The sequence below is a fragment of the Grammomys surdaster genome, unplaced genomic scaffold (genome assembly GCF_004785775.1).
Source record: "Grammomys surdaster isolate TR1022 unplaced genomic scaffold, NIH_TR_1.0 215, whole genome shotgun sequence".
NCBI classification, from domain to species: Eukaryota; Metazoa; Chordata; class Mammalia; order Rodentia; family Muridae; genus Grammomys; species Grammomys surdaster.
The window spans coordinates 4,806,432-4,819,134 of record NW_021604660.1 but is presented as its reverse complement, the minus strand read 5'-3'; the positions used below and the strand labels follow the sequence as shown (position 1 = coordinate 4,819,134).

General features: G+C 39.0%; 1 protein-coding gene across 2 annotated transcripts; it reads left to right on the top strand.

The window, feature by feature from the left end:
• The first annotated feature begins 431 nt into the window (after positions 1–431).
• Positions 432–12,462, top strand: LOC114625296 (nephrocan). 2 transcript variants are annotated; one of them, XM_028772581.1, is made up of 4 exons: positions 432–524; positions 4,988–4,990; positions 9,818–10,719; positions 11,767–12,462. In XM_028772581.1, exons 1-4 carry the CDS (start codon positions 516–518, stop codon positions 12,212–12,214), a joined length of 1,362 nt encoding a protein of 453 aa, XP_028628414.1. In that variant the 5' UTR covers positions 432–515; the 3' UTR covers positions 12,215–12,462. The 2 variants fall into 2 exon arrangements, with proteins under 2 accessions (XP_028628414.1, XP_028628413.1); XM_028772580.1 differs by lacking the exons at positions 432–524; positions 4,988–4,990 and adding an exon at positions 2,964–3,178.
• Positions 12,463–12,703: the final 241 nt, after the last annotated feature.

Genomic DNA, 12,703 nt, shown 5'->3' with positions numbered 1-12,703 from the left:
GTGGCACCTACCTTGATTTCCACACAGAGAAGTCACATCTATAAAGGAGAAGTGATGGTACCTACTTCAGAAATCTGAGTAGGACCTGGGAGAAGCTGCTGCTGCTGCTGCTGCTGCTGCTGCTGCTGCTGCTGGATGCTCAAACCATTGTTGCCAATGAGAACTCTGCCAATGTCAGGCTCATCTCTTCTAGGAATAAATTTCCAGGAGCTTTATGGAAAGTTACTAACTGCCACCAGAGTCATTCCTATTGCTGGTGGCTTCATTCCTAGGCTCTTTATTAACCTTATTCAAGCAACTTTTCATGACACATGTCTTCTAGTAGTGACAGGTCCCAAGACAGACCAGCAAGCCTTCACAGAAGCATCTTTTGTACATAGATTCTCCTCTGCAATGTGAACATGGCCATTTCATGCAGCAAAAGAATTCCCTCAGCTGCAATGATGTGGTGAGTGATGGCTTGGGATGTTCCATGCATCCATAGCACCATCTCCTGTAAACACTCATGAGAAGTCATGACTGACGCAGATGAGATGAAAAGGGAAAGGAATTACTCCCTGCTGAAAAGGCTGTGATCAAGGAGAAAGGCCAGGGTGTAGGGTCTGTGTCAGCTCCTGAGTTTTCTGTAGCTCATCCCGAGGTGGAAGACTGATCTGAAGATATGTAGGTGACTGCTAGGCCTATCCACTGACAACTGGAGGGTTGAGGCACTGACTGGGCTTGGGGACTGAGCACTGTGACTCTGTGACTCTGTAACTCACTGCTCAGGCCACTAGGTGGCTTGGAACAACTATGAATTTAGTTGCAAGCTACTCTGCAAACACTTAAGCAAAGTGGAAAGAAAGTAGATGGAAAGTAAAAGAAAAATACTTTCTGTGGAGGAGAGTAAAGATAAGTCAGGATGGAACCTGGTTTGAGAAGCTTAGCCAAAACCTAGTCCAAGTCCATTTCAAATCCAGAGATGATTAATTTCCTGAGACTGTTGTTTGCTGTGCCTAAAAGATTAGACCTAGATTTTGGTCTGCATATCGAATAGAGCCATTGGGCAAATCACTGTGTTTCTATGCATGAGACGGACATCATATTCCTTTATCTGCATTTCCTTTTCCCAGGGAAACCTGGTAAAAACATCAGAAATGCTCGGAATGAACCACATGCCTTATTCTTGGTCTCAGGCACTCAAGTTCAATTACTAGAAACCTGAGCCATATATGGCTGGCCCTTGGCCATCATGCAGAAGTTCCAGATGTCAGTAGAAAGGAACTGAGCAACAGGAGACTTCCTGTGGGTATTTCTTTTTGACCAGGGTATTTCTATATGGAATAGACTTCCCTAGAACTCACAATCCTCCTGCCTCAGTCTCCTGAATTGAGATTATGGTGCTTCACCATACCAAGCCTACAGCTATTTCATAGCACAATAAATACTGAAAGGAGCCTTAAAATTCCAGATTAGATACTACAAAACATGAAAGTAACTTCCAGATGCACATAAAATGTGCAGTGAGCATTTCTTTTGTCTTTTCAAAACCTAAGCGAAGAAAGGGGCTAGAAAAACAATGTTTAACTTCGTGATATGACTAAAGCTGACTGCCCACCTCCTCGCTCTCTTTCTTCCTTAAAGTTTTACTGTGTATTACGTTTTGCTGTGTATGAGAGAAAGGAAGAGAGGGAAGGGAAAGGGGTGAGGGAGGGCACTTTCAGGTCAGAGGACAGCTTTTGAAAGTTAGTTCTCACCTATGGGTCTCAGGTATTGAACTCAGATCATCAGGGTTATAGGCAACTGCCTTTGCCCAAAGAGCCCTTTTTTATTTTCTTCCAGATTATTAAAATCAGTTATAGACTTTTTTCTTTGAAACCTTAAAAAGTAACTATTATTAGACAAAACCAATAAGGTATTTCAAAGCATAATAATCAGGAAAATATTTTCTCATTCTTTGTCTCTGATAAAATAAAACCTAGGAAATATACAAACACGTCAGAAAAACACATAGTGCCAGTACCCTGAAAATCAAATCAGTTGGTTATTAAGTCAACAAAACTGGTTTCAAATGGAAATTGCATCAAATGAGCTAAAGATTGCAAAAGGAGCTTTTCTACAGTAAAGGCTTGCTTTGGGGCCTTTGTAAAGGTATAGCAGCATTACAGAGCTCTGTCAGCTGTTTAAACACTTCCAAAGACCCCAGCACAGATGCTCTGTGCAGGACAAAAAGTCATGACAGACAACCACCCTGTGTAAGATGATCCTGTACATTTACTACTTTACAAGACTTCACAATCAGCATCTCTGTGAAGAAAATAAAGAGCCGCTGTACCATCGTTACGGGAAGTTAAACGGAGTCACTAAGTGATTTGTTTTTAATAGACTTAATATTTTTGAATGAGAAAGATATTTTCCCAAAGCATTATATTTGGTTGTATTAAGAGACAGATAAACTAAGCTCCTTATCTGTGGCTCTAAATATTTCTCGTTGCAACCTATTGTTTCCTCTAGCAATAAAACGTCACCGAAACAGTAACAAACAGTGAACCTGCCCATTTCCCCTTAATAATTAATGTGAGAAGAAAACACCTGCTTGCTTAGGACCTGAAAAATGGTTTTAATATAGGGTCACAGAAAATGCAAAGGATTTATGGCCCACTATAAAACAGCTCTTTGTCTTTTTCCACTAATTCCTTAGTGTCATGTTTAACAAAACTGAGGAAACTACAGATAACAGAAGTGTTTGCAGTTTAGACTTGCAAGCCATAAATAACATAGGGTTTTGTTCACCTAGAGATATTAAGGTAGCTTATCAATGTTTACGCCTTTCCTCTTTGTAATGATTGCTAACCCAGACAAATGGAGCAAATGGAGTTCCCCCCTACCCCCTGTCTTCTCACATGGACAGAGTACACATTCGAAAGATTCTGTTATCAGAGTCCATGGTATAAAAAGTAAGGTACCACCTAAACAGTTGCTCGCTACCTGCAAACCTCTGTGTTGGACGATGCACCTGCTTTGGGGTTTTCTTTTTTGGCTCTGTCTTGGCAATGGCCTCAGTGCTAACTGTCCAGGGCGATGCAGCTGTGATTCTATGCAGTCTGTACAATGCTACAGGCTCATGGAAGTTCCATCAGGCATTCCTTCCACCACCAAGAGACTCTACATTAGCCACAGCAGAATCCAGCACCTTCAGGTAATCATGTCATTCTCTATTGAAGTTGCTACAGTTTTATTGTGCAGAGTGTGGGATGAGTGTGGGGATTTTTAACTTGAATCATTCTGACGGAAAAGTGCCAATTCTCAAGCTGTTGTAATACCTGCTTGCTAGGCATCAGTGAGAGGTTCTATGCCTCCAAATATGTATTTTTAGGGAACTACTTGCTCTGAAAGTCATGATTTTGTTTCAATTTTTGTTCAACAATTTAAAAAACTAAGCTGTGACAAAGTACACAAGCTCTTTCTTAAGGAGAACAATTGCCCTACAAGGGCAAAAAGTCGTACCAAACAAAAAGCTTCTATTTTACTCCATAAGTAGCAGAACAGAGTGTCAAAAGACTATTAATGTGAACTGGCACAGCAGACTCATTCATACAAATCCACATCCAGTCAGGTGCCTGATCTTTGTTAGAACCTAAATGGAGATGTGTGGTTTTACATTTTTCAAGTTACCGGCAGTTCTCAGAACTTGAAGTAGGCCCTGAATTACAATTTCAGCTATCTTACTTCTGTATCCAGAGGACACTGGAAACAGTACTACAGATTTTTCTGACTTTTATAAGTTAAAGCAAATTTACTTTTGATCTCTGGTGTTTTGGAAGGCATCAGGAGACAAGGGTTCTCTCTAGCTAGATACACAACCATCTTAGGCAAGCTACCAGATGATCTCTGTGTCTCATTTTTATATCCTTGATGATGTGAGAAGGCTGCAATAAATAAGTCCTCTTCTAGATAGAAAAGTCTATGGTGGTTCTCTTTTCCCTTCAGTATTCACCGTTACTGGCTCAGAGGTCCAGCCCTGAGATAAGGAACTAATTCTCTGAAAATTAGAGAGCTAGTCTCTCTCTGAGAGGCTTTATGTTAAGCTATCTCTCTTCCAAATAGAGGCATACATGCACTTTCATTTGGTTGAGAATTTTTCATTGGAATATCTTACTTTAACATAAATGGCATGGTGTTACCATAGAGACTCAACAAGTACGATCATCCCCTCTGTTTGCTTTCCCCTTCTACTCTAATGGTACCTAATACCAGAGAGCAAATCTGACCTTGCCTATTCGGTCTTAGCATTTAAACAAGGCAGCTGGGTAAATGGGTGACACTTAAATATTTGTTCTAGTACCTAAACTGCCTGCAGACTCTGGTAATAATCTTATCCTGACACTTTGTTGTGAATTGATGACTTGTCAAATTCCCTTATTGAATGAGTCAATTTGTCACTTGTTTGAGTTTATTGAACAGTAGTTTTGCCGTTTCCATGAATTTAACTCTGTCAGTTGTCTCTTAGAAGGGCAGGTCACATCAGAAAGATTGGTGAAAGAGCTTGTTTTGTTGAAGAAACAAAAGGCTCCAAGGGTCCATATTTCACTTGTATTCAGTGGATACAATGTATAGTGAATACAAGGTATATTCTACATTTTAAATTTAAATTTAACAGAACTAGTGCCTGTATGTAAAGGAAACTATATTTGAGTAAAGCCTCAGATAATTAGTAACATAAGTTTTATATGATTTAATTATAAACATTAATATAAGCAGCATTTTAATGGATTTATGATTTGTTCATAAAATTTAACTGTTTAGGATTATGTCATTGAGTGTCATGTCTGAGATTCAGGATAAAAGCTTAAAAAATTCTGCTTCTACCTTTAGGATAAAAGAATTTTTTAAATCAGATTTGCCTGTAAAAATTCCTACTTCTCTGAGGTTCATAATTTTGGCCCATAATAGTCTTTCTTTTCCCTTTCCCCACTCAACACTATGTGTCTGGCCTCTTCTCTACTAGCTCGCTGTCGTCCCCTTCATCCTATGTCTTGTGTTTTCTTGGATGTCTTTGGTCTTTAGGTGGATGCCTAGTCTAGTGTCCAGTCTCACACCTTCTTGTTCTCAAAATGTACCTCTCTTCAATTCCACTTTACCCCAGCCATCTTAGTTATATAACTTGAGTCTATGAAAATCACATCTCATACCTTCTGCTACCACTGTGACTTCTCCACTCAGAAAACTTTGACCACTTCTCCATTTAGCTGCCTCTCTTTTTAACTTGTGGAGACATGGAGCCCTAAGTTTCCAAAGCCTGTTATCTCTGATACTCAGTTTATTTCCTATCTACCCTCTTTCTCTGCCCCTTCCTTCTCTATCCCACATTTAATTATCTAAACACCCTTCCAGGAAATCCTCAATGTTAAAGGAGGGTGCTAATTCTCCTGTTTCTCCTATATCTAGACAAGTGGGTGCTGCTGTAGAGGGTCACACAACTGGATGACTTGGAGCCACCCTGAAGATGAGATCTCCAGCCTCATCTGCATCTTGCTCATCCTTTTCTTCTTTCTGCTCAGGTCCCCTGCCCTTATTCACAGTCTTCTACAACTCTAGTGCAGTTTTGGGTTTGCTAGTCATTCTGCTACCTCATTCTCAACAGATGGATGGTCTTCTGTTGTGCTAACAGATCATGCAAAACTCTTTTCTTCATTCCTGATCAGTGGGTCTAACCCTGCATCATTCTCACCTCTCCCCAGGCCTTTCTTTAGTGTTGTCCACCCACACATCAGCAGGAGCCATTCCTTCCTAGCTCATTGTTACAGTAGTAAAGTTCACATATTTCTACCCTCTTCTCTCTTTGACTCCTGTGATTTTTCTAGACTCTGTCTGTATCAACTTTCACCTCTTGTTTATTGTTTAATTCACCACTGTCTGACTCCTTCCCATTCCAAATAACTAAAATTATAAATCCTGGCTGCACACTTCCAGTTTCCAGAAATTTGTGTTCTCTGGCTCTCTTTGAAGCCACACACAGATCTACTCCTGCTACACACACACACAGACACACACTTAGGCACACACACACACATACACAGACATACACACATATACACACTCATATACACACATATATACACACAGACACACACACACATACAGATACACACACATATACACACATACACACACATACAGATACACACACATACACACATACACACACATATACACACATATACACATATATGTACACACACATACAGATACACACACATATACACACATATACACACATATATACACACACATACAGATACACACACATATATACACATATGTACACACACACAGAGGCAATATCTCACTGCAGTTTTGATTTGTGCTTCCCCACTGACTAATGACATTAGACTTTTTTGTTGTTTTTTTCATTTTCCATTTGCTTGGTGGTCATTTGTATATTGATTTTTGGAGAGGCACAAATGCAGGTGCTTTGCTTATTTTTAATTAGGGTTATTTGTATCCTAATTGTCACATTGTAAGCATTCTTTAGATATTCCAAGCACAGGTCTCTTATTAGAGATATTACTTGCAAATGTGGGATGATGATGATGGTGATGGTGATGATGGTGATGATGATGATGATTTTGGTAGCATCCTTTCAACACACAGAAGTTTTTAGCCTCAAATGAGTTTGGTTTCTTTCGTGTGTGTGTGTGTGTGTGTGTGTGTGTGTGTGATATTAATTTGTGCCTCTAATCTCATGTCTAAGGTGGATCGCTTGAATCAAGATCATGTGTATTTATGCCTATAAGTTTCTCTGGGAGTTTAAAGTTTTGGCCTTTACATTTTGGTCTACAATCTATGCCCAGTTAATTTTTACATGTGGTATGAGAACGAGTCCTTTGTACTCTTTAGTATTCTTCATCTTTTTCTATCACTATTCAGTAACTCATATTTACTTTCAAGCTACATTTAAATACTTGACTGTACTGAATGAAAGACATGAAAAGCATGTGATGTCAAAGTACCAAGGCACTGCCAGGGCACTGAATTCACTCTTGTTTGGAGATGAAGATTCAGTTCAGTTCTCTGTGTCCACACCCGCAAAACAGAGCTAAATTGACCCCACTATTGTCATTCAATACAAGCCTACAAGCCTACTTGGGCTTCTCTGGTTTCTCTTCTGTGGATTCTCTCCTATGAGAGGCATCAAATGTGAATACATTTATGGTAGTAAATTATAATTATTTTAACATAACATTAGTGTGTGTGTGTGTGTAAGAGAAGTTATATTGATTCTTAATGGGCAATTTTACAGTGGGATTACAAGCTATTTTTATTATCTTTCCATATTTCCCTAGAGCTTTAAGATAGAGACTAAATGTTCCTTTCCTAATCAGAGAGGAATGTCATGATTGCGTTAGAAACGACTTGCTGGTTGCTTCATATAGGTCAGAAGCCATCTCCTTCTGGGGTTGCCCATCTTGTCATCTTTGGACCTATAAAGAGCCTGAGGAGAATTGTGTGTGGGAAAGGCAGTGGGAGCAAGCCTGCTATACACCACGCCACTAGCTTTGTCTTATTAAGAAACCTGAATGAGTTGCCTGCAATACAAGTTAGCTCTAGGTCAAATGCATCTCTTTCAACCTTTGTGAGCACATCCTTGCTGAGGTCTTGGCAGGGCAAATCTGGTCTGGCAGATTCGGTTTTCCCAGTATTGGCTCAGCAAACCCATCCTCAGTGTTCAAAATCAGTGGACGTCTTCTTTACTGTAGGTATCAGTAGAATTCTACATTCCCTACTTAAATGTATGTTACAGTCACAAGATTCATAGAAATATATGTTTGAATGAAAAACCTGTACTAGTAACTTTTCTACTTGCTGGCAGCATATACCGGGGCAGGCAATTTTATTTTATTTTATTTTATTTTATTTTATTTTATTTTATTTTATTTTATTTTATTTTATTTTATTTTATTCATTTGTTTATTTTGAGACAGGGTTTCTCTATATAGCCCTGACTGTCCTGGAACTTACTCTGTTGACCAGGCCGGCCTCAAACTCACAGAGATCCACCTGCCTCTGCCTCATGAGTGCTGGGATTAAAGACGTGCACCACCACCACCTGGAAATTTCAATTTCTTAAGTCTTGGCTTTCCTCTCTGTAGTGTCAATAATCATACTTTGTAAAAAAAAATTAAACAGTAAAATTTTAGAAAATTGTGGCTATTTTAATTAATAGCCATCACTACCAATCCATGCTGACTCTGACAAAAAAAAAAGAGTAAGAAAATATTTTTCATGCTTAATAAAGAGGAAAAGGCTAGCTACTAGATTCAGTTGGGATCAGGCAGCATGTATCTGTTATGTGGGCCACTCTCTGCACTCCATAAGTAGAAATGAAAAAAATTGAAACTTTGACAGCGTGCTTTGTCTCATCTCAGAATGAATTACCCATCTGAATCATGCCATCTTTTAGACCAGTCTTACAGAGTTATCAGGGTTTGTAGTCATACTGGATAAGTGAAAGTTTTAGTGACATCAGGTTCTTTTGGGGATTTAACAAATCAAGAAGTGAATGTCTGTGTCTATTTCCAACACTGTATAAAAGATAAATACCTAGGATAGGTCATTTCAGAATGTCACATACAAATGGAATGGACTGTTTCACTTTTGGGGGAAGGAACTGAAATTCACCACTGAAATGGACAAAATCATTTATATAATAGCCATTTTTCTAAAAGTGTGTGGTTATGTGTCCAGGTCTTGAGTTCTTTTTGAACTATATTGCTTATAGGGAAAATATGAAACAAATGGTGTAGCTGAGGGAGAGCAGACTTTGGAGCCATAGACCTTGGTGACCTTTCTACTTCCCAGTCTTCTCACCTTGATACCAATCTTGGCATTCACAAACTTGAAGTGTTGTTGGGAGGCTCCTGGGAATATTTAAGAAAGCGTATGGTCGTTGTAAATACTGAGCAAATGCAACCAAAAACATGCTGTGAGGATTAGGGTTGATTAATGTCGCTGATGAATCATTGAAAAAGTACTAAACATCAGCAGCAATGCATACCTCAGTGCCAACGTGTACAGTGAGCACACACGTATGCATTTGTCTCTTTGGGGATCTTTCTCATTAGTGGAATGTAAATTGGGAATAGAAAAGAGTTAGAGTTATTTTCTAAATTCTGCCATAACTGAAAATGTCTCCCCAATGCCTGAAGAATCTATGACGCTCAAGTTTTCACTTTTCATGTTTTTCCTCTTGTAATCTTAGCTTTTAGGGTTAGAAACTTTTCACAGTATGGTGAAACATTTGTAGATTTTTAAATTTCTGCCTGTTGTAATGCAACAAGAGAACACTCTAGGGTATGGAGCATTGTGCAATTTGTAAGCCCTTCTGCCTAGACACGAATTTTCTAGGTCAGAAAAAATAATGTGGTAAGAGTTGACTAATATCATATATCTTCCAGTAGCGTGTGAAAGAGTAGTGACAATGTCCTACACTGATGAAGGCCCCATGAGTCAGGTTTCTCAAGTCCTAAATTGGGAGGCAGATGTGAAGGGGAATTCTCAAAGAATTGAGGAGGGAGGAAATGGGGGTGGTGATGATCTGAATACATTATAAACATATATGGACTTACCAAAATTATTTAGACTTGATTTTAAAGTATTATTCCAAGACATAACTTTAAAAGGAATCTGAAGGAAAGTCTAAAATTATCATTAGTATAGTAATGATAATGTGTATGTTTATTTTTTACAGTATCTTAATTTATTTCTCTTTTTTCTTGTTCACGTCATCCTCTTTGTCATCAACTCTGATGTTGTTGTTATTGTTGCTATTTTGTAGCTATCTAACTTCACTGGATTGTTGGCTCTGGAAGATTTTATTCTGCTGGCCAGTGGAACAGAGTCTATTGAAAATGACACCTTCAAAACTCTGAGTACATTAAAGACCCTAGAACTTTGGAAAAATAAATTGAGACAAGTCCCCAGTGCTCTCCCAGCCAACCTTGAGGTGTTAAAATTAAATGATAATTCGATATGTGCTCTACATGGATCAGATTTTGAAGGACTAAAGAACCTCAAAGTCCTTGAACTTAAAAACAACTTGATTTCATCCCTGTCTCCCAGCATGCTCTCCTCACTCATCAGTTTGCAAAGTTTGATGGTGGATGGTAACAACATAGAGTCTGTGTTTGGACCTCTGAGCCTTCCACATCTCAAGTACATGAGCATGGAGAACAACAAACTCCACCTTATACCAGGGAATGTCTTCACTTCTCTGCAGAATTTGCAGTTCCTTAGTTTCAGTGGTAACTTTCTGACTAAAATTCCTATAAACCTGCCCAAATCCTTGCTATCTTTAAAGATGGAGAGAAACCAGCTCAAAGTGGTTAGGTTTCGAGATATGAGACACTTGGAGAACCTGTCCCATCTTTACCTGTCAGAAAATTTCTTGTCTTCCATCGATGGAGCACAGCTGCTGATCAATTTAACAACTCTGGAGGTTTCCCAAAACCGGCTTCAAATGTTGCCTCCCAGGCTACCATCAAGGTTACAGAAGCTTGACTGTAGCAGTAACTTCATTCAGAGAGTGACAGCACCAGAATTCCAGGACCTCCGAGACCTGAAACATCTGTTTCTAGACAACAATGTTGTCAGCTTGTTCGAGGCTGGGGCCCTTCAGAGGTGTTCTCAGCTGTCTAACCTTGCCCTGGAGCAGAATCTGCTGTTGTCCATCCCTCTGAGGTGAGTGAGCACTGTCATTTACTGTAGATACCAGAAGTATTTGCCAGGCTCTGGGACAAATCAGCTGCTTAAAGGATTTATCAATAAAACTAGGGGTTAGGGACAGAAGCTTCAAACAGTGACTTAGAATTCCTAGTCTGTAAACTTTGCTGATGGAACAGCACACACATATAATAACTACACTGACAAGCACAATATAAATACACTGTAAAAAGTATCATCAATCATCCACTTAACTATTCAATCATTACCTTAACTACTCAACTGAACCCTTAACTACTCAACTGTACCCTTAACTACTCAACTGAACCCTTAACTACTCAACTGAACCCTTAACTACTCAACTGTACCCTTAACTACTCAACTGAACCCTTAACTACTCAACTGAACCCTTAACTACTCAACTGAACCCTTAACTACTCAACTGTACCCTTAACTACTTCGTCATCCCCTCAACTGAATAGAAGCCAATGTTATTTACCACTGAGCCTTCTTTCTATCCCTATACAAAAATGTTTAAATTGATTGATTTATCAGTTTTTAATAGTTTCTATATTTTTGAGTCACGGAAGCTTTTTTAATAGAATTAGTATTTTAAATATTTTGATAATATTTTTATAATCATATAATAGCTCATTGTTTTATAATTTCTAAAATATTGGATATTAGTGTTGTATTGCATTTTGCACATATAATTCAACATATTACAAACACTTACAAATAAGCCATTTTTCATTTTTCATATTATTTCCTAGCTGGAATCATGACATTATTTAAATTTGTTACATATCACTACATTGTTTCTGGAATGGGACCAACTGATGATTCCTCAACATTTTTTTTTGTACACCTCTTGGAAAGGAACATTTTAAAGCTTAAAACCAAATCACTTTGTAATTTCATACATCGAACATCCAACTTGTTTTCTACCTTGTGAGAGGAAGGGGCTCTACAGAGAAGCAGCCTCTGAGTGTTGCATAGGAGGCTTTGAATGATGTCTCATGGTTGTAGCCTTCCCTTTCATGCTGTTTTTTTGTAACTTTGTAGGCTCCCTAAGACCCTGGCCAGGTTGGACCTCAAAGGCAATGCCATCCAGGACATGGCTGAAAGAGAGCTCAGGGATCTCAAACAACTGCAGGTCCTCAACCTGAGGAACAACAAGATCTCTGCCTTAGACCTCAAGGCACTGGAGGGGCTGCCTCGGCTCAGACATCTGTACCTGGATGGAAATCCCTGGAATTGCACTTGCAGTCTCCTACGAGCCAGGGAAGTCCTGAAGGCCAAGGGCACTGACGTGAAAGGAGGACAATGTGCAGCCCCAGCAGAGCGACAGGGGGAGAGCTGGATGTCCTCCAAGAAGATCCTGAGGCAATGTGAGCATCACTTACAGCAGAGTGAGAAAAGCAAGGAGACCAAGAAGAAACCCAAACTAGAAGACTCTTCCAGCATTAGACTCAGCGTGGATGACGACGATGATGATTATGAAATAGATTAGAGATGAGCTTTGTTTCCAGTTTAGAAAATGATTTTTAATGCCCACTGTCTTAAGCAGAAATACGCTCTCATTTAGATATTGCAAGCCTTCTTTGTAAGTGGTTCTTGCTATTTTTGAAGATGAAATAAGGGTTAAGGATTAGTTAAAATGTGTGAGGACAAAAAAGTAGATGTGTTTCCTGGTTTGAAACAATTTGTGTTTTAGTCTGAAACCTGGGCAAATAACAATGTCAAATAAAATTATCATTTAAACCAACTTCCCACAAATAGAGTATTTCATTTAACCAAATAATTATTATATTTTTATACAAAGCTGTTCTTAATGACCTACACTACAAACTTCTATAACCAAGAAGAACAGACTGATCAGGTGAAAAACAACTTGCTAGAATGATTCACAGTAACTCACAGAATTCAAGGAAAAGCGGGAGTGTCTGTGAGAACAGTGTGCTCCCTTCCTAAACCATCAGCAGGGAAGGCTTCTGGTTCA

Bases quoted from the DNA above. Each gene is read 5' to 3' on its own strand.
- LOC114625296 (XM_028772580.1), top strand. From the start codon at position 2,990: ATGCACCTGCTTTGGGGTTTTCTTTTTTGGCTCTGTCTTGGCAATGGC. The intron at 3,179-9,817 runs GTAATCATGTCA...GCTATTTTGTAG, and splicing joins GCAGAATCCAGCACCTTCAG to CTATCTAACTTCACTGGATT. The intron at 10,720-11,766 runs GTGAGTGAGCAC...GTAACTTTGTAG, and splicing joins CTGTTGTCCATCCCTCTGAG to GCTCCCTAAGACCCTGGCCA.